This window comes from Pseudorca crassidens, chromosome 9 (assembly GCF_039906515.1).
Source record: "Pseudorca crassidens isolate mPseCra1 chromosome 9, mPseCra1.hap1, whole genome shotgun sequence".
Classification (NCBI taxonomy): domain Eukaryota; kingdom Metazoa; phylum Chordata; class Mammalia; order Artiodactyla; family Delphinidae; genus Pseudorca; species Pseudorca crassidens.
Genome location: NC_090304.1, coordinates 106,107,790 through 106,128,575, shown reverse-complemented (window position 1 = coordinate 106,128,575; position 20,786 = coordinate 106,107,790). Strand labels below are relative to the sequence as shown.

General features: G+C 46.4%; 1 protein-coding gene across 11 annotated transcripts in view; it reads left to right on the top strand.

The window, feature by feature from the left end:
• The first annotated feature begins 4 nt into the window (after window positions 1-4).
• SNX19 (sorting nexin 19) overlaps window positions 5-20,786 on the top strand; it is a 47,841-nt gene continuing 27,059 nt past the window's right edge. For 7 of the 11 annotated variants that reach the window (XR_010946381.1, XM_067751598.1, XM_067751596.1 and 4 more), the window contains exons 1-8: window positions 6-2,156; window positions 3,958-4,096; window positions 5,225-5,325; window positions 5,431-5,550; window positions 7,771-7,901; window positions 9,098-9,194; window positions 9,669-9,849; window positions 12,300-12,429. Coding sequence is in view for 10 of the 11 variants with exons in the window: in XM_067751598.1 (XP_067607699.1) it covers window positions 444-2,156; window positions 3,958-4,096; window positions 5,225-5,325; window positions 5,431-5,550; window positions 7,771-7,901; window positions 9,098-9,194; window positions 9,669-9,849; window positions 12,300-12,429 (2,612 nt within the window). In the remaining variant the exon portion in view is untranslated. Of the gene's footprint in view, window positions 2,157-3,957; window positions 4,097-5,224; window positions 5,326-5,430; window positions 5,551-7,770; window positions 7,902-9,097; window positions 9,195-9,668; window positions 9,850-12,299; window positions 12,430-14,614; window positions 16,298-20,786 lie in introns of those variants that run through there. The other 4 variants (XM_067751603.1, XM_067751601.1, XM_067751600.1 and 1 more) reach the window with 3 other exon arrangements.

The following is a 20,786-nucleotide window of genomic DNA, read 5'->3' as shown; positions in this document are numbered from 1 at the left end:
TCCCGCCGACCCGGAAGTGGTCGCCGGTGCCGGGCCGGACGGCCGCTTAGACAAGAGCCGGGCTGCGGAGCGCCGGTGCCCGGCGGTTCCAGCCCGGCGAGGAACCCTGTGAGGCCGCGGAGGAGACGCCGCTAAGTTCACTGCAGGTGGGACTCAGCGGGGCGGGGCGCAGCGCGAGCCGTTCCCGGGCGCCCCGGTCCTCGGCGTCCGTGAATGTTCTGTGGGCCCATGGCCCTGCCCACCCTCTGAGGCCGCGGGCCGCCGCCCTGGCACCATGAAGGCCGAAGGGTTTTCCTCGAGGGCCGCGCCCCGGCCGGAGGGGGCTGCGGAGAGGCCGAGCCGTCGAGCCACCCCTGTCGCCGGGCCCTGCCTGTAGGACGTCGGGGCCCGCCGCCCGGCTCTCGTGTCCGCGCCGCAGTAGGCGCCCCATCGCCGGCTCTGACATGGAGGAGGGGGCAGCTGGTCCGGGGAGCCCCCTCCCGCCTGCCATGAAGGCAGAGACCGCGACCGCGGCGCAGGAGCCCCCGGCCGGGCCCAGCGTCAGTCACCTGCTGAGTAGCCGGAAGCTGGTGGCCCTGGGGGCCGTGCTCGGCTGGCTTCTGGTCATCCACCTCCTGGTCAACGTGTGGCTCCTGTGCCTTCTGTCTGCGCTGCTGTTGGTGCTGGGAGGATGGCTGGGCGCCGACGCCATCGTGGGGCCTTCGGGTCGGCTGCACCTGGAGCGCTTCATCCCCATGGCTGTCTGCCCCCCAAACCCCGAGGCCGAGAGGCAGCTGGAGCAGGAGATCGACCGCACCATCCGGATGGTCATGCGGGACTTCGTGTCGTCCTGGTATCGCACAGTGAGCCAGGAGCCTGCCTTCGAGGAGGAAATGGAGGCAGCCATGCGAGGGTTGGTCCAGGAGCTCCGGAGGAGGATGGCCAGGGTGGACAGCCATGCTCTTGCCCAGAGGGTTCTCACTCTCTGTGGTTGTCACTTGCAGAGCTATCTTCAGGCAAAGGAGGCCACGACGGGGAAGCAGAGTGGCACAGCTGAGCCCTCCCAGCTCTGGGAGGCTTACTGCCAGGCCACCGCCCCACATCCTGCAGTACAGAGTCCCAGGGCTGAGGTCGCCTACACACGTGGCATTGTGAACGTGTTGCTTCAAGGCCTAGTGCCAAAGCCCCACTTGGAGACCCGGACCGGCCGCCATGTAGTGGTGGAACTCATTACTTGCAATGTCATGTTACCACTGATCAGCAAGCTCTCAGATCCGGACTGGATACACCTTGTGCTAGTGGGCATCTTTTCCAAGGCCAGAACTGGCCCAGCAGGAGTGGGTAAACCACTCTGCCCAGCCAGTGCCCTGGAACAGCCCTCAGTGCCCACATCTCTGCCACTGATTGTGGAGGTCCAGAGTCTAGCAGATGCGAGAGCCCCTTCTCCAGCCTCAGTGCTCCTAAACTATAGTGAGCCTTCACACCCCTCCCCAGAAGTCGAAGAAGGCCATGAAGCACTGGAGGGAGATTTGGGGGGAGTGCTAGAAGAGAGAGAAGTAGGAAACAACTCTTCTCACTTCCTGCAGCCTCTGTTCTTGTCCGAAGACGCAGAGCTGGAGTCTCCGTTGTCTGAACTGGGCAAAGAAACCATCATGCTCGTGAACCCAGGCACCTTCCTCTCTGCCAGGATTCAGGACTCCCTGTGTGCCCTAGGGGGTTCCCAGGCTCTGGAGTCTAAGGATGAAGAGGGATCTGAAGGAATTGAAGGGGCAGAAGCTGAGGAGGGTCCAGGAACAGAAACAGAGACCAGCCTGCTTGTCTCCATGCTGAATTCCTGCCCAGAGATCCAGATTGACACAGCAGACAAGGACGTAGAGCAGGGAGATGTCACCTCTGTTACAACTTTGCTGGCCAGTCCAGAAAGGATGTGTCCCCCACGACCCTCGTGCTTAGAGAAAGATCTCACCAATGGTGTGAGCTCCCTAGATCCTAGTCTCCCACAGGTACTGCTCTCCTCCTCTCCACCTGGTCCCCTCAGCTCAGCCACCTTCAGCTTTGAGCCCCTGAGCAGTCCAGATGGCCCTGTTATCATCCAGAACCTTCGTATTACCGGCACCATTACTGCTCGAGAGCACAGCGGCACCGGATTCCACCCATACACGCTCTACACGGTGAAGGTAACAGGGTTAGAACTGTGGTTGTCCACTCTGGTCTGGGAATGAGTCGGAAAGCAGAGTCAGTGGAGCTAGTGTTTTGAGAGGGAGAGGCTACTCTTACTTAGTTTGCTATGGTTAATTCAGCCAGCATCTGTATGTGAATGGTCTGAAGCTCATTTGTGAAGCAGAGTAGGCCTCTGTCTGATACCGTCACAAACAATCCTAGAATCTTGTATACTGAGAGTCATATTTTTCAGTGGTTCCCAATGGATACAGTCTTGTCCAGAGATTCTTTCCAAACTTCTTCCGTGCTAATTTCTTTCTTTTTTTAAGTACGGGTATCTTTCATACTTTTTGTTTTAGGAAGGAAGGTTATTTACCTACATATACATCGAAAGGTAGCAAGTTCTTCATTCCTAGAGATGTTTAAGAGCAGTAGTAGGAACTGCTTGGCAGAAATGATATGAAGGGGGTTCATGGATCAGGTGGCTGGTTCGATTAAAGCAGCAGTTCCCTAAAGCTGGTCTGGGGATAAGCTGCCTCCAAGTCAACTGGAGAGTTGTATTTTTAAAAAATACGAATCTTGGGGCCCATTCTTGGGAAATTCTCATTCAGAATCCGTCAGCGCCTATCAGAATCCGTATTCTGACAGCAGAGTTTGTAGCCCAAGTGATTTTGAGGTGCAGCCAAGCTTGGGACCGTGTCAGTATCAAATAGTGTCCCTCAAGGAGCAGACTGTTCCACAGAGAGCATCATAACTCCCAGGGGCTCCAAGTCTGAGCGCTCTAACCTGAATTCCACCTGCATGTCTTACCTAGACCCTTCCTTCTCAGTACTGGTCTCAGGGACTACTTTGCTCATTTCAGCTCATAAGGAATACCTCTCTCTGCCTCTAGAAAAATTTTAAACACCAGCCTCAAGTCCCACCAACACGGAGATCGCTTCTTCCATCACTTGCCACAGTATAATACCTTAACCAAACAATAACAGTAACCTACTCTTAATGAGAACAAGCACATATATTGTTCTTGCACAGAATTTATTATATCTTAACTACTCTGTCAAAAAGTCTCCCCCTGTAGGTATGAAGTTGCAGCTTTCATGCTGTTCAGGGTGCTCGCTCTGGGGGAACTTTCAGCACCGATGTCATTTCCCACATACCAGCTCTCCAAGCCTATGAAGGCAGCAGACTCTGACCCCTTAAAACATCTCTAGTCTCCACATGACTTCTCATCATACAGATGACCTGTGCTCGGGAAGAAAAATTCAGCGTCACTCCCAAGAATGATAATTAATTTGCCCAAAGCAAAACAAAAACACATGTTCCTTTAATGCATTCCAGGCAAACAAATGATTTTTGTTCATCAGCTGTTTTGGATTATTTTTTCTTCCCCCAACTAATACAGATAATCACTGCTTGCGTGTAATGACAAGATGGTTATCCCCTTATAACATCCAACCCCATAATTAGGGATGAAAGAGGCAGTGTCATTTTTATCAGTGTTGTACCTTCTTTTTTATCCTGTGTCTTTGGGATTTGAAAAGAGTTATAAGTAAAGAGAGTGTTTGCAGGGAGAGCTTTGAGATGGAAGAAGGAGTGGAGGGCAGTAAAACTCATTTTTCACTTCCTAGGCCACGTCTGTTGGGAAATGCATGTCGTTCCGTAATTCACTCCGTTTGAGTTACTCATTACAACTTAGAGCAACAGCAGATCTAATACGTTCAGGAACAGAATAGGAGCATCTTGCTCCCTTTACCCCTACTCTACTCTTATTGTGTGGCCAGTAAGCTGATGCAGTAAACAAATTTGTTCACCCGGCAGTATGAGACCGCCCTTGACTGCGAGAGCAGCAGTGGCCTGCAGCAGCTGGCCTACCACACCGTGAACCGCCGTTACCGAGAGTTCCTGAATCTGCAGACCCGTCTGGAGGAGAAATCCGATCTACGAAAGTTCATCAAAAGTCAGGAGTTACCCCAGCCCCAGAATGCCTGCTTGCTGTTCACATCCAGCCACCCTGATCTGAGAGGCTGGAGGCCTGTTGGTTTGTGGGGAGGGTGGAGGGGGAGAGTGCAGCCTCAGGGATCCTGTGCTCCCCCAGTTTGCTTTTGGGTATTTTGGGTTTTAGTGCTGGACGGTGCTAATGACATTCTTTCCAAGGTGCTTCTTTGCCACCGAATGCTTTGTTCTGGGGCCCCATCTAGTTTAAGCTTAGGAAGGAAACTTCCACAGTCCACCTGTGCCTGTGAGGTAGTGTGAGGTGTTAAATTAACTTTTCCAAATTCATAGGTCGATTGCACTTAGATATTAAAATATCATCTAGAAATCCTTGCCAGCTTTCCTTTAACAACAGGCTTTTTGGTGTGCTGTTTGGTACTTGTGAGGCACAGGAACAATAAGAAAACATAAAATTTTACTCGAAAAATAAGCTAGTAAGCAGCTACTTTGTTTTTTAAAAAAATGCCAGCGATCACTCAAACATTTTAATAAGTTTTGGCATAAATTGTGTATTTCAGTTGCACATTTTCTTTCTTAATAACAATAATTGATACCGAGAATATATGCCCAGTTCTCTACTAAGCACTTTATACTTATTAGCTCTTTTAGTTCTCATAACAGTCTTATAAGATAGATACTATCATTATCCCCATTTTACAGAAAAGAAACAAAGAAAGATTAAGCAAGTTGCCTAAGATCATTATTATAGTAGGGCTTGGAGCCAAAATTTAAACTTCCGGGCCCTTATTCATAACCACTATAGTGTTTGGCCTCTTATACCTTAATATTGTCATTAATAAGGAAAGTAGGTTGTCTGTATTATATCCCTGGGGTATATTTGGAACTCCTGAAGTAAAAAAAATCCGAAGGAGGGGAGGACCCGGGTAGGGACTCTGAAGGGATGAGCCCCAGGCCTTGGGACCCAGCCCCCTCGCCAGCCTCGGGCCGCCTCTCAGCTCCAGCTGGCAGGTGAGGGAACACAAATCCCCGGGAAATGCATTCAACAATTCTATTTCCTTTACACACAGGACGCTTTTTATATGGAATGGCTCATAATGAATGTTAATGAATTAACTTCGGGTTTTTTTTTAAGATGTGAAGGGTCCTAAGAAGCTCTTTCCAGATCTTCCATTTGGAAACATGGATAGTGACAGAGTGGAAGCCCGCAAGAGCCTCTTGGAATCATTCCTGAAGGTCAGCACCCTCTGCTCTCGTTCCAGCCACCAGGCAGACACCCAAGCCAAGGTGGAGAGAGCTGGGGACCAGAATTTCTCTTTGAAGTCCTTGTGTCTCTTGCAGCAACTCTGTGCCATTCCTGAGATCGCTAACAGTGAGGAGATGCAGGAGTTCCTTGCTCTGAACACAGATGCTCGTATTGCCTTTGTCAAGAAACCGTTCATGGTCTCCAGAATAGACAAGGTACGAGCGGGGCCGCCGTGCTCAACCTTAGTTTCTCATCAGTGTGGAGGCGGGGGTGGGAGACGCAGCACCCAGCAGTAAGTGGAACACGCACTGGAATTTTCAAGACCTGTTGCCAGTATTGGTTAGGTCGTCTACTTGCCGGACAACAGTGAACAGCTAATGAGGATACGATACCCCGCCACAGTCGGTGTACACACGTCTCCCAGGGATGTCATGGCGTTGCGATTCCAGGGGAGGCATGTAAGGGTGCTTCTGCATCTCCACAGATAGGTGGGGCAGCAAGGTCTCTTCCGGAGACGAAGGTCATTCCCAGGGTCGGTCACTCAGGAAAGAGCCCTAAGACAGGACACCGAGCTGGACTTAGGTTTGTGTAGTGATTCTCTGCTGGAGAACAGAGTGTGAGAGAACTGTACCTTCTTCGAGATGGTAACTCAGAACCTTTGGAGACGGTAGGAGAAGGACATTTGAGCACCACACTGGAGCCTGTGAGCAGAGGTTGCCAATTGATTTTAGCACCTCCAGGGCAGAAGGCTGAGGTTTCTGCTTATCAAAAAATGCATATGTTTTAAGAGGTTAGAAAACACTGACTTTTGTGGCAGAAGAGGCCACTCCCTCTTCTCATCTAGACTTCAGGAGATAAAGTGATACAGTGGAACTTCATGTGGTGGGAGTTAGGAGACATTCACTGCTGTGAGGAAAAATCTGCAAATCAGAAAGGGATAGACGAGGTAAAATCCCCAGAGTTCCCTGCAGGTGTGTTCCTCCATGCTGACGTGTTCCTTCATTGATTTTTTCAACATCTGCCCCCCGCATGCCTACTTAAAGCCACGTACTGTATGCGTTGCTGATGATACAGGAGTGAACAAGACAGATATGCACGCTCACCGCAGACTACCGTCCTGTGAGCTGAGAGAGCGAGTTGTATTTTCTCAGCTACGTTATCCGCATTCATGCAGTTCTCTGTGTTCTTGCCCTGGGTTGCTGTTCCCCGGTCTTTACTGTGGTCCTGCTTGACCATTTCAGCCTTGCCTCGGCTGTGCTGGCTGTGCTCGTGGAGGACTAGCACAGAAGAGAGTCAAGCAGGTGCTGCGCTGCTCTGAGCCAGCAGTGTTCATTAATGAGCCAGAGGCACCAAAGGAAAAGTAAACGTCTCCTTCCATTTGGATATTTTAGGGTTTCATTTGTTTGTTCTTTTTTCTTTTTAGCAAATGTCTGTATGTCATTTTCCCATTCTGAGAAATAGAAATAATTTTTAATCTTCAGTGAGGATTGTTTCATTTCGTCCTTATGAGTAGAGAAGTTTATATCAATTCCAGATTCTTTAACTTTAACCTGAGTGGTTTTTGTTATTCTTTCTCTAGTTAAAGAAGAGAAATTGTTCGAATTAACTGAAAAATCAGATTTTTTACTCTGTGTGAATTGCTCTGAGCATTTTTATATCACATATGTTTCTAGAGGGTATTTCTTAATCTTTATCACTCTTTCTTTCCTCCATATATTCCTGTCTGTATTCCTTCCACTTAGTCACATCTTGGTGAAAGTATTATCAGTTTGGAAATGAAAAATCATTCTTCTGTATGAGGACTTCCCTGGTGGGTCAGTGGTTGAGAATCCACCTGCCATTGCAGGGGACACAGGTTCCAGCCCTGATCTGGGAAGATCCCACATGCCGGGGAGCAATTAATCCCGTGTGCCACAACTACTGAGCCTCCGCTCTAGAGCCCGCGAGCCACAACTACTGAACCCTCGTGCTGCAACTGCTGAAGCCTGCATGCCTAGAGCCCGTGCTCTGCGACAAGAGAAGCCACCACAATGAGAAGCCCGCGCACCACAACGAAGAGTAGCCCCTGCTTGCCGCAACTAGAGAAAGCCCACACGCAGCAACAAAGACCCAACGTGGCAAAAAAAAAAAAAAATTCTTCTGTATGAAAAGAAAAAAATTGAAAATGAAAAGTATTTCACCAGCCTGTAGAACTTCCAGATTATTATTTATCCCATTGTTTTGGCTTCTTTTCCCATGACATTGTTTGTCTTAACTCTGTGAGGAAGAAGATTTTTATGGCCAGAGAGAAAAGGGGAGAGAGTTTCCACTAAGTCATTAGCTAGTGTCTGTGTGGATAGATAAGGCTCTGCTAGATAGGCCAGCCGTCTACTTGTCTTGGGTGCAGAAAGCACCTTTGTGGTTTCTGTCTGACCCTGCATCTCTGACCCCTGCAGGTGGTGGTGAGCGCTATCGTGGACACCTTGAAGACAGCATTTCCTCGCTCTGAGCCCCAGAGCCCCACAGAGGAGCTGAGTGAGGCCGAGACAGAAAGCAAGCCCCAGCCAGAAGGCAAGAAGGCTACCAAGTGAGAAACCATTCCCAGTTCTCAGGTTAATCCCCAGTTTTCAGCCAAAGCCCATTCCCACACTTAGGCCCTAGAAGAGAGGAGATGGGTCATACCTACCAATTTTTATACAAAGCCAGACCACAGACTGAGCCTGAGATCCTGCACAGGCACACTTGCTGAATGTTTGTCTTGCCATGAGAACCCAGGGCCCCAACTGACCAGAGAATTTTGATTAGAAGGAAAATTCTGGAATATGGATATTCTCCTTTTTTATTCCCCTGGAAAATTGAGATGTTTCTTTCCCTTTAAGAATTAAGGCTTATGACTGATCTCTGTTTGTCATCGTTTCTGGAAATCTTGGCTCAGAAGTTGAGTGTACTAGCAGTAAACAGAAATGGGCTAGAATGGACACCTACAGGGCCAATTTTAGTCACTGGCTATTGCTGCTACTCTGTCCTGCACTAGGGCCCCAGGTGCTCTCTGGCAGCACTCAGAGCCAGCATGTAGAAAGGAAGGGCACCACACTTTCCTTCCTGGACACTTCGTATCTGTATCTGGGCCATTACGAAGGGAGAGAGAGAATGGGGGATGGAGGGTTGTAGAATGTGTGTGTGTCTGTCTGTCTGTCATGTGTCATGTTTCATGGGCCGGCAATAACACTCACAATTCTTAGCCTTTTTTTTTTACTGGGCCCATTTTTGAAGGGTAACCATGGTGCCTGTGCTTATAAGAACGCTGTTCCTTGAAACATTGAGGTTAGCACTTGTGGTTCTTTCCCTGGTTTTATTTGGAACACAAGGGGAATAGTGGATGTGCAAAAAGGTGTGAACAACAAGGACAACCTTGGTCCGTGCCACTTGTCTGTTTAATCTTCAACACATTTTTAATGAGTGCATAGTATGTGCTAGCCACTCTTCTAGCCTATGGGAATACAACCGTGACTGACTGGTCCTTATTTTACATTAGCAAAAGTCCTTTCACAAATGCAGGGTAGGCATAGCTTAGTGCAAGTGTTGCACTGTATATTAAGAATTGCAAGAATATATATTGTTTGGGGGTTTTCAGGGCTAGGTCTCTCTGACCCTGAACCATAGTAAGCTCCTAAGAATAAGTATGGGTGTTCTTGTCTTGAGGTATTAATACCTGTCAGCCCTTTTGTATGGGGATCAAGACCATGAATTACATACTGTTTCTGCTCTTCGTTTCTGTACCAGGTCCAGACTGAGGTTCCCATCCAGTAAAATTGCTCCAGCACTGAATATAACTGAGACACAAGAGAAGATTCTCTATTGTCTCCGGGAAGGCAGTGTGGTAAGAAGTCCCTGGAGAATTCTTGGACTTAATAGCTGGGATGTTGCATCTGCAGTTATAGGTAGCTGAGACAGTCTCCAAAATCAGAAAGGACTTAGGTGCCTTCCTAAAGGACTTAACCAACATCTGGGTCTCTGATTTTTATTCTAGGAGTATTTTCTCAGAGTGGTTTGGAATTCCTACTAGCTCTGGGTTGGCAGGTTGGCTTCTCAAGAGTTGTGGGCTTGGACTAATGGATGAGAGAATGAGAAAGCCAGTTCCTGGAAGAAAACCCAAAGTTTTTGTGGCAAGTGAGACTACAGAGGCATGGTTTTCCTTGCAATTTAGGTTAAAAAAAAAACTTAGGTGGTCACAGAGTCAGTGGGTCCTCTACTTATGACACTTGCAGGGAAGGAACAGAGGAACCACAAGTGCTGCAGTTGGCCTGATGCTTTCTGCATTCTTCATGTGACATGCCACTGGCTCTTTCTTCAGGAGTCAGAGATCCTCTCCATGTCTGGGATGGAATCCTTTATTGAAAAGCAGACAAAGTTACTAGAAACGCAGCCAGCAGAAGCCCCAGGAAAAGATTCTGAACAAATCTCCAAGGGATGTGTGGATGACTGCGTGTCAGGTGCAGCCGTGCCAGCCCAAGACCTCAGCAACAGTGATCCAGGTAAGTGACAGAGAAGGGAGCCAGGGTACAGTCCACCTGGGACCTGGGACTGTTGGGATTCATTGCTTCAGTTTCTCATCTGTTCAGCTAAGCAAGCCAGGTGTTAAACACTAATGTTTGAGGTACTCTGCTGGGATACGGAGAGGAATACGACACAGTCCCAGAGCTGAGTCGAGCAGAGGAGCGTGGCTCGTAAACGGGGAGTTCCAGCAAGATAAGATCTACGGTTATAATACCATCATTATTTATTTTTGGCATGCTTTGGCATATCTTTGGGCGACTCCCTTTATTTAGAAATTTTCTTCCCTTGATGTCTGTGGTGCCACTTCCCTGGTTCTCTTTCTGCCCCTCTTGTGGCCCTGCCTCAGTCCCCTTTACTGGCTCCTCAGCCTTCCAGAGCTTTATTTTTGGCTCTCTGTTCTTACTCTGCGCATTCCTGGGTGATCTCATCTGTTGGTTGGTTTCAGCCCTAACACATATGCTGGTGATGCCTCAATACTGGAGGTGTATTTCCAACTGCCTACTGGAAGTCTGCACGTAGATGTACTATAGGGCAGCTGAAATACAGCATTCGCAGAATGGAATTTATCTTTTCCCCTGGATCTGTTCCTTCTGGTTTACTTACTGCTGTGGCAAATGACACCACCAAGTTACCCAAGGTAGAGCAGAGAGGAAGAGGTGAGGACACCACTCTCGCCTCGTAAGCATTTGAGGCAGGGCAGGTTTACTTCCCAGCAGTGCAGATGTTTTCTACAGAGGAAAAATTGGGAGCCCTGGATATTAGTAGGTTTGCAGAACTAGAACTTTTTATAAGAAGAAAGTTTTTCAAATCCCCCAAAACAAAGGCTCCCGCTGAAAATAAAAGATCACAAAATCTTGGGTTCAGAAAAGGAAAAAGGACTGATTTCACCATTGTTTCTCAGGTGCCCACAGTCACCTGACCTCTGCTCTACGGACCTCAGCTTAACTCTGTGAAAAATGGAGTTTACAACCCCATCTCTGTTCACAGAGCTTACATCTCACTGGTTAAGTAAATGAAGTGTTACGACAGCAGAATCATCAGAGAGCTCTAAGAAATTATAAATAAGATGGGATGGGTAAAATAATATAATTCTAGCCAAAATCAAGTCTTTAAATTTTGAACGTTATATCTCTAAAGGGATAATTTATGCCTGAGCCCTTCTACCAGCCCTGAGAGACTCAACATGCTCACGTGGTAGATAATTTACCACTTTTATCAAGAGGACCTGGTGCCTTGTTTGCTTTCGCTTATTTTTTACTGCTATGAGTAATTGTCACCACGTGATGGCAGCTCTGGGTAAATGCTAAACCTGAGAAAATGATAGAATTGAAGAGGGTGAATAAGGAATGTTATTTTCCAAGGAACTGAATATCCCATTTTGAGCAAATGACTAGAAAGCAGACACATCAGCTCCCATGCCCCCTTGAAATACAGTACAGAAAAAAGAAAATGTATACTGGATGGGATTAAGAAGAAAGTAAGGTTCAGTTCTAGCAGATTTATCCAAATTTGAAATCATTCATGTTCTAAAGAACCCTTAAGCAAGGAATGCTGGGGCAAGCTGGTGCAGAGAATACCCTTTGGTCCTAGGCTAATAAAATGATTGTTGGTGATTAATTATAACATTAATCACAGCTGTAGCTGTGGTTATAGCTGAGGTTTATTCAGGAACAGTATGTATTTCTGGGGCAGTTTCCTGTGAAGCAAATCAGAAGTGACATGGGACCCCATGAACAGGGTTAGGGAACAGCGCTTGCATCCATAAAATACATCTATTTAAGAGAGTTCAGCTCAGCACGGGTATGAGCGTATTTGTGGTCCTTCCAGTCTTTGAAACAGGAAAGAAATGAGTAATTGTCATAGCATTTTACCAAAGGGTATAGTGTTTTGCCTACAACCACATATTATCTCAAAATGGAACTGAAATCTCCTGGATCCTAACCCGTCAGCTCTGTGTAATGGAGATGCTTTCAAAGCAACGTTTTTTACAGAAAAGTGAATCCCAGATCTGCTCACAACATTTCCTTGCTACTTTGTGGAGGCTGGTGGAATACAAGGATGGAAGGGAGTGGACCTTGCCGGTTCCCGTTAGTCACCAGTTGTGAGCACTTCCTTGGAACAAAATGTATTCAGCTTCCTGGGGGAAGTACAAAAGAAACAGAAGCTAGGGAGGCAAAATAATTATATGCAAAATCTTTTTAAAGATAAACAATACTTACTAAGTGACTAAGGAACATAAAAGAATTGTAAAGAAATACAGAGCCTGTTACTGAACTTGGTAGAAATGAAGTAAACATCTCTTGAAAACAGATAGATTACAAAAATTTAAGACGACTGATATAAAGATGGAGAAGACCCAGTGCACTGAAATGTGTTCCTCAAGTATGGGTCTCTTCTGAGTTACTCTTGATGCCTTTTCATTCCCCAGGAACAGAGACAGAGTTGGCTGACACAGCCCTGGATCTGCTTCTCTTGCTGCTGATGGAACAGTGGAGATGGCTATGTACGGAGAACGTGCAGAAAGTTATTCATCTCATCTTTGGGACCCTGATTCAGAGGTAGGACTGCTTCACATTAGAGTCTCAGGTTGGACAGGGGTTGGATGTGATGCCCAATTCTCCACTAGAAAGGGAAAGTATAGAGTCCAGGAAACCTGTGGCCATAAGAGAAGATAAAATCTCTGTTCTAGGGGTACAGGGATGAAGAGTGCCTGGAGAGTATCACCTTGTTGTCTAAAGTGTGAATGGGTCTGCTTCTGTAAGACTTCTGGCATCATCCACTGAATGACAGGCACTACCTGTGATCTCAGATACTTCAGCTGAACTCTTCCTCCTCTAGGATCAGTTCTCCACCCAGTTTTACCCCCGGGCCCTATACCTTCCACCTTGTTACAGTGGACGTGTCTCTTAACTAACAGTGTATAGTCACTGTGACGATAAGCAACAGGAAAGACAAGGAGAAAACTGGTCAGTGCTCAAAATAGAGATTATTTTCTCCGGGAGGGGTGTACATATTCACTACTGAAGAAGCACTTACTGACACAGGATGGTAAGGAATAGAAAGATACTTGGATTTAAAACTTAGATTTTATAATTCAGGAGTAAGAAGAAGCCAAATCCTGAACTCTTCTGTTAGCATGTGGCTCATGCTAATAGGCCACTCAGAAAATAAAAATAAAAACTTAAGAATTATGTATCTATGCTGCAACAAGTAGGAAATCCATTAACAACAAGCAGTTAAATTGCCCCTTCCACACTTAAAGTTACATAGGATCAGGGAGTCTTAATAAGGTTTCATCGTTAGGAAACTAAGTGAAAGAAGAGGATGCACGTTTATATTTGCTGAGTGTTTATCATTTCCAGCACCTGACCTCTGTTGGCATATATTTTCTTACAGCAACCAAGTGAGGTAGGTAGCCCCATTTCACAGAATAAGAAAGTAGAGCTTGGCAAGGTCAGGCAACATACCCAAGGTCATAGTAAATGACACAGTGGAATTTGAAACTGGATGTGCACAACTCCAAAGCCAACGTGCTTCTTCCTACGTATCGCAGCCTGAAGACTGGTCTCCGTGTGAAGCCCACGTATAAAATGCTGACTGGTCTCTGTGCCTCGCTTTCACCCTTGTCCCTCCTCCATACTCAGCTCTGTCTCAAGGCTGCTTTTTCTGAAAAGCAAATATGAACATATATCCTGCACTTAATATTCATCAGGGTGCTCTGTTGCCTACAAGAGTGATTTTCCCAACATGCTTTCCAGAGTTCTAGGGTTCCACAGAGGCGCTTCAGAAGCCAACTTGGAAGCCACGGGGAAAACCGAGTGGACCATTTTGATCAGTTAAATAGACTGGGGGTCTAGATAAGGTTTTGTTTGAAAAAGGGCTCCACTGTGTTTAAAATATATATTCATTTATTGTAGTAAAATTCCAACTCCTTTCTTGTGTGATCTGGTCCCAGCCTCACTTCAGTTCTCCCCATGCACGCCACCCACTGTGGCCTCAGTGCTCTGTGGATGCTCTTCCTTCAGGCCTCTCTTCATCCTCTGGTCTCTGCCTGATTGTCTTCTCTACTCGTTCTTTTCCTGCTCTCTCCCTGTGTCCTGAACTTCCCGTCGTCTTGTCTTCTTGGCCTACTGCTAAATATTTTTTAAAAATTAACATTCAGTGTCATTTATTCTGTGAAACTTTTTATGGCATCCTCTCCCATTTTCCCCTGGATCTAAGGAGTCTTCTTCTCTAGTCAAAGTTTTGATAATAATACTTAACACAGTATATTAGAGAAATGGTCTACTTTCCCAAAACTAGTGAACCACCCAGCGTATCAGTTTTCCCCCACGGTATTTGGCAATATCTGGAAATATTTTTGGTTGTCACAACTGGGAAGGGAGGCAGGATGTGACTAGAGACCAGGGATGCTGCTAAACATCCTGCACCCAGGAGAGCACCCTCTCCGCCCCAAGCAACAACGAATTATCCTACGCTGAATAGGATGTATCTACATCCTCAGTAGTGCAGAGGTTGAGAAACCTTGCCCTAGACCAGTGGTTCTTTAAGGGCCAGAACTGGCTTATGTCCCCAGCAGCTTCCACAGGGCCTGGGACATAGAAGATGCTCATTAAATATTGGACAAAAGAATAAACATTTCCCTTCTCAATACCTTTATACTGGAAAGTAGAGTCTTCGTATGTTTTGTTCAGTCATGTGTGAATGTTGCTGATTGAGGCTTCATTTCTCTTCCTTTGTTAGGCTTATCTTTGCTCACCTTCCCCCAAAATGGGAACATCCTAAACGAGCTAGTGTGTCGTCGTTGACTCCCCACCTCCTGAAGTCATTTACATGATAAATTCGTTTCAGAACACAAGAAATTACTCAGTAGTAACAGAAAAGTACAGATGAATCTGGAGAAATTCAAAAAGGATTGAGAGTCATATATAAAAAAGGTAGGAAGGTTACCTGAAGTTTGAATGACCCAGAATATTAAAGAGCTTGGGCCAGAAAGGAGAGAGAAGTGTATTTGGGGAATTACAGGAAGGTCATTGAAGAAATGGTATTTTATGTAGCTAGGGAGCTTTAATACAAGAATTAAATCCGGGGGAATTGCAGGCTGTGAGAATTCCAGGCCGGGCTGCATTACCTCAGTGGGCGATGATCATAAATTGCCTCGTGATAGGGAGGAGACAGTAAGGTGGAGGGTGGGGTGTGAAGTAAATAGACGGTGCTCTCTGGTGTAAGTACTGACTTGACCCGACCATAGACATGGGTAAGCCTGCATTGTGGCAAACATCCCACTTTACCTTAAAATACTCCTCTCTCTCTCCAGCTGGGTGATTGTTTTGGTCTTATTCCTTTATTCACTGAAAAAATATTAAGAGCTGGTCAGTATAAGACATGATCCCTACTTTTACATATTTTACGGTTTAGCAGGGGTGAGAACTGAGGACCTTATCCGTGATCAAAAAATGAATGCTTGGTGAGGGTAGAAATCAAACCCAGGTATTCCAAAGCCCAAGTTCTTATCCACTCCAGTATACTACGACTCTGCTGTCTTTAATCTCTCTGGGCTTCGGAACAGTATTGATGTCTATCAGTAGATATCTAGGTACATAGAACATGTCCAGTAAATGTTAGCTCTTCATATTTGCGCTTCAGGAAAAGGAAAGAAGGGTAAAAAGTGCATTCTGTTTCTGATTCCTCCAGCTAGTGGCCCCAAAGTCTCTCCCCTGTTCAGGATGCCCCACCCAGATCAGTCTCCTTCTGCAGCATCCACTGCTCCTACTGTGCCTGTCTCTGCGATTGCACAGAACCCCTGTTCTTCTAAACAGGACCGCGTGTGAGGCCTTTCAAGGTGACTTTATACCAATGGACTCACTTGCAAAGGTGACAACCAGAGCATCCCTGCGTCTGACAGCAGGCGGCAGACCACCTGGTCTCCCTGCAGCACAGACAAGCACAGGTTCTGTACAGGGTGCAGGTTTACTGGTGCTGCTGGAATCAAGTCGCACTTTTCCTCACGAGAAGAACTTGGAGTCAGGCTAAGTTCCTCCCCTTTCCGTCCCCATACCCTGACAGTTCCACTGGAACCACACCTGGTTAGCTGGGTAGATGGCTGTCTGGTGAAGGTAGCTTATGCCATAAACAAAATCAGGGAGAGGGCTTGTGGCTGAATTTCCCTTGACTTTCTTCTCTTTTCACTTTTTTTTTTTAATTGGGCGGCATCTTTTTTTGTTGTTAATGGGAGAAAATTCTGAATGTTTATAGTGAATTTGAATGAAGCCAAAATGAATACTGTGCAAGAACAGAATTTTGGGGCTAGTTACTTTTGGAAAACTCTGTAACTGTGGTCTGTTCACCTCTGTTCATCCTAGGTATTTCCAAGTGATGATGTTTTGTACTTGTTGACTTGCCCCATATTTCTTCCTGTCAGAAAGTTCTTATAGCTAATAAAACTTTATTCTTAAGTCCATTTTGTTTTGTATGAGCAGCAACAGAAATAGGAACACAGCTGCTGACACCCTCCTTGCCCTGAGCCTCTACAAACTAGAATTAAATGAAGAGTCTCACTCCTCCCTGTTCACGGCCTTTCACCTTTCTCTATAAATCATTACTCCCAGCCTTTTTAATGATATACTTGGCCCTCTTCTCAACTATCTTGTGCTGGGTTCGCATTGTTCTTGAAGCTTCCTTAAGATAGCAGTCAAGAAGTCATGGACATCGGAGAAGGAATCCCAGTGCCCCCTCCAGAGGCTCAGAGGATCTGATGCCTGTGGCCCATGGTCTACACCAGCAAGTTCCATGTGCATGGTACACATGGAAAAGACAGGTCTTAGTTCAGGGTTCAGAGTGTAGACATTAGTAGTCTTATCAGCTGCAGGATTTACCATGCAGCAAGCTTTTGTTGAGAGTTTACTTTGTGCAGACACTGTGCTGAGCACTACAAGCATATCACTGAATGCCCTCAAAAGCCGCGTGAAAGACCCACTGTGATCCCATCTCAGAGATGCGAAGGCTCACAAAGAACTGTGCTTGCTCACTCAAGATCACAGAGCTAATAAGTATACGACAGGCAGTCTGAACCCAGGTTTGTCTGATGTTCAGCTATAGTGACTGTCTCTCAGGATCACATGTTTGCCCTATGATTTGAAAGGATAAAAGCCAGCCCCAAAATCTTTGACTCAAAGCAGTATACATTCCGCAAGAGGAGACTGCCAGTCAGTTTGTAAAACAAAAACTGCATTTCTACATACGCCCACTCACATATAACACAGAGTACTCTGCAGCACCCTAAAGTCAGCCCATGTTACTTGTTCCCTGGGCAGCTTGCATTTTTATTTTTAAAAAGAGGTTCATGCAGGGAACATTCTTGGGCGTTATTTGCTTTGGTAAGCAAATATGCTGGAACGTGATACCTCCCCAAAGCCGAAGCACCTCCTGCCCCACCTGTCCTCACTACGCCAGAGAGGTGTGGGTGGTCGCAGCCGGTTCAGTGCTGGCCTCCAAGACTGTCCCCTGACTGCTCCTCTGGAGGCAGCATGTTTGTTCCCTCCCTGAAACCACTTGTGTCTGAGCCATATCCTTTCGCAGAATACTTGGATTCTCTTTCTTTAAGTTCTAAAGAGAAGGAGAGTTGGTGTTGATGCCACAGGTAGCTACCGCCACTTCTCTGGTTATCCTGAACACACTGCCATCCCTGATGGCATCTAGACTTAGACGCATCTCCTTTTAAAAATGTCATCATTTTCCGACCTCCAGCATTATCATCTCCAAGAAGATAAGTTAATTTCTTCGGCTTCCAGCTTTCCTTATTCTCCTTGCTCCCTTAACAGACCTGTATGCATAACTAACTGCCTGGGATGCAGGGACTGCTGCCAGATCAGAAGCATGCGCTCTCTCACTTTTTCTCTCTCCTGCACAGGCTCAATCTCTCTCTCTCTCCCTCACTCCCCTCCCCTCCCCCCTCCTTCTCTATCTCTGGCCTGCAAGGGAAAAAGAAGAGAGAGAGTAAATTCAACCTTCTGACCCCTCGTTCCAAGCCAAGGTTGGAAGAGTTCTGATTTGAGCCAGGCTCCATAAATCTCCCTTGATTGGTGGTGGTGTGGAGAGAGAGGGGGCAGGGAGCTGAAGAGAAGTTAGATGCCCAAAAAAGGCATCGTTAAGTCAAAGGGAAGTCTTGCACACGCGCGCGCCTGACCTCGTGTGTCAGCTTCTGTGCTGGGAACGTCCAATTATGTAAGAAGGAGCACTCCTTATTTGGACTTAGAGTCTAAGGGAGGGGAGAGGAGTGGGGGTAGAGTCTAAGCCAGGGAGTGAGTGCAGCTTGTGTACGCTGCTCATGTCCGCAAACAGGAGAAACCGACAGTATCCCTGCATGCGTGAGAATCAGGTTTAGGGAACTGGACAAGCACTCAGACACTGACTGGGTTGGAGGGAAGGAGGAGAGATGTACTGTGCTCCATTGACGGTAGAAGGTTTGGGGCAGGAAGACCCAGCCAAGGTGAGGGGTGAGATTATTATGGAGTCCTGATGTAGAGTGAAGGAATGAGAAGAAGCTGGCCCGGTTCCCTGCCTGGATGCCCAGAGCAAAGCCACGATAAAAATACGAGCCAGGCTAGCAGCAGAGTACACGAATGCCACGTCCTGTGGCTCTGCCCTCCCCATGGCCCCGAAGATGGCATCAGACTCTGTGTCAAAGGGCAGCAGACACATTCCTGGCATCTGTGTGAGGATTTCTTAAAGAGTGAGTGTGGGTGAGTGAGCATGTGTGTGTGTTGAGGGCACGTGGGATTGGAGTAGCATGGCAGAAGAGTTGGGAAAAAAGAGAAAGTTCTGCGATCTATGGGTATAGGAGAGTAGAAAAGTACATGAAGTCAGGAAGCAGACAGAGAGGAAAAAGAAAAAAAAAGAATATGTCAGGTTAAGTTGTTCAGCAAGCAGTGGGTCCAGGAGAAAATTAAATGGCAAGCTCTGGACCTTGTGCCAGGCCATGGAATCGTTTTCTTAGAAAAGAGGTCTCTACAAACCATCTCTCAGGAAAGGTCAGGAGAAGGTTTATGGACAGTGTATGGGACCATTGGAGAGGGCTGTGTTCGCAGGTGGGAACATTCATTTCCCTTAAGGGCAATTATGAACGGATGACCGTGAGCTCTTCTGCCTCTGCCATTCTCTTCAGTCACTCCAGAATCTTAGATGTTCTCTGAGTGGAGTCCGTTCAAGGGCCTCTTTCTCGGTGGGCATGTCTAAGTAGCAGATAGTTAAATGGTCTTTCTGATGATGGTTATATCTTACGGGAAGCTCCGGGCCCACCACTAAAAGGTCATGAGCAATTACAACAGAAAAGGAACTGACATTTATTAAATACTAACTATGTCAGGTAAGCAGCTGTGTACTTTATATACTAAGGTGCAGTTCAATTCTCTGAGGTAGACATGTATTTTATAAGTGAGGAAGATAATACTCAGATTAAATAAGCTTCCCAGAATCATAGAGCTCGTAAGGGCTACATCTGAGATTCCACTTAAGTCATCCTGGCCTGCAAGCCTATGCCCCTCCTCCCACTGCATACGGGCCTCCCCACTGAGCAAGCTTTCTCACGAAGCAGTGGCCACTAGAATTGGCCTCACCTGAAAGTCCCTGTGCACTACTTCCATCTAATCTCTCTTACTTTCCATCTGACCGGCCTCAGAGACACATGTATTTGATGGTAGCATATAAATTCATTTCCATCTGTATTCTTAAAGCACTTCTGGATCAGAAATTATATAGTCTCCCTATGGTATCTCTTTTCTAAATCCTTCATCCAGTCAGAAAAAGATTATCAGAGTTACGATTCAGAGTTTCTCAGGAAACATGGATTATGGTTTCTTCCTTTGCTCCATAAATTTCTCTTTCAATTCAGCTCTGCATTTCCTTGGGACTCTTATTTGCTAGGGCAGTCACACGTCTGATGTAGGACATAATGTGTTTACATTGCAGTGGTTTTTTGGCGAGGTCTTTATAGTGAGCTTGCTTTGTGATCTGTTAGTAGCAAAGACCCCATGAGACAGATGGCCTTTTCTGCATCCTTCAGATCAGGGTCTCTTCCCTCATGTTAGCTATCTCTGAACGCCATCCTCTCCTCCTCACATACTTAACATCTCCCCAAGCCATACCCAGAGCAGAAACTCAGAGCTTCAGAACCAGGGAGCTGCCCCTTAACCCAGGTACTCCCAGCCCTCTTCCTTTACTTTCTAGGAAACTCACTTCATTTGGTTCTTGTATGGTGATCTCTTTACAGATAATTTTTGAAAAGTCTGTGTAAGATTTGATGCCTGTGTCTACTTAAGTACTTGTTGGGAGCTAGCTCTTCAGACCTACTATGGCATCATTTCTATGTTAAGGTCCTTTCAGCCTAAGAGAAGAGATAATCCATAAGAATCAGAAATACTGAACAGTGTGAGGCCAAATGACACAGTGTAGACCATAAACACAGTAAAAAAAAAAAAAATCGTAAGGATTCTTGGGGGTAAATGTTAGAGAGGAAGGTGTTTAAAGCTAGACCTTGCATTATAGGAATCATTTAGACCGGTTTAGGGTAAAGAATGTCCCAGGCACTGAAACGTTTTTAAAGAGGGAAAGGGACATTATTTTTACTTTTACAATTAAAAGTAACCTTTAAACATATTTTGAATATTTTCAGCCAGCCCCTTTCTGAGTGTCTGTTTGCGGAGAGAGAGATCCTTTTGTTTTGTTAAATACATTATGGAAAGCCCGCCTGCCATTGCTGCTTGGGGGAGTTAGGATGGGATTTCTCCCTGGGCACCAGGTGGCGCTACAGGTTAAACGATACCTATTTACCTTCTTTGAGGGAGCTGTTTATTCTGCAATTTTAGGTCCTTGCCCTGGTGGTGATAGTAATGAAACCATTCGCTGTCCCACTCCATGA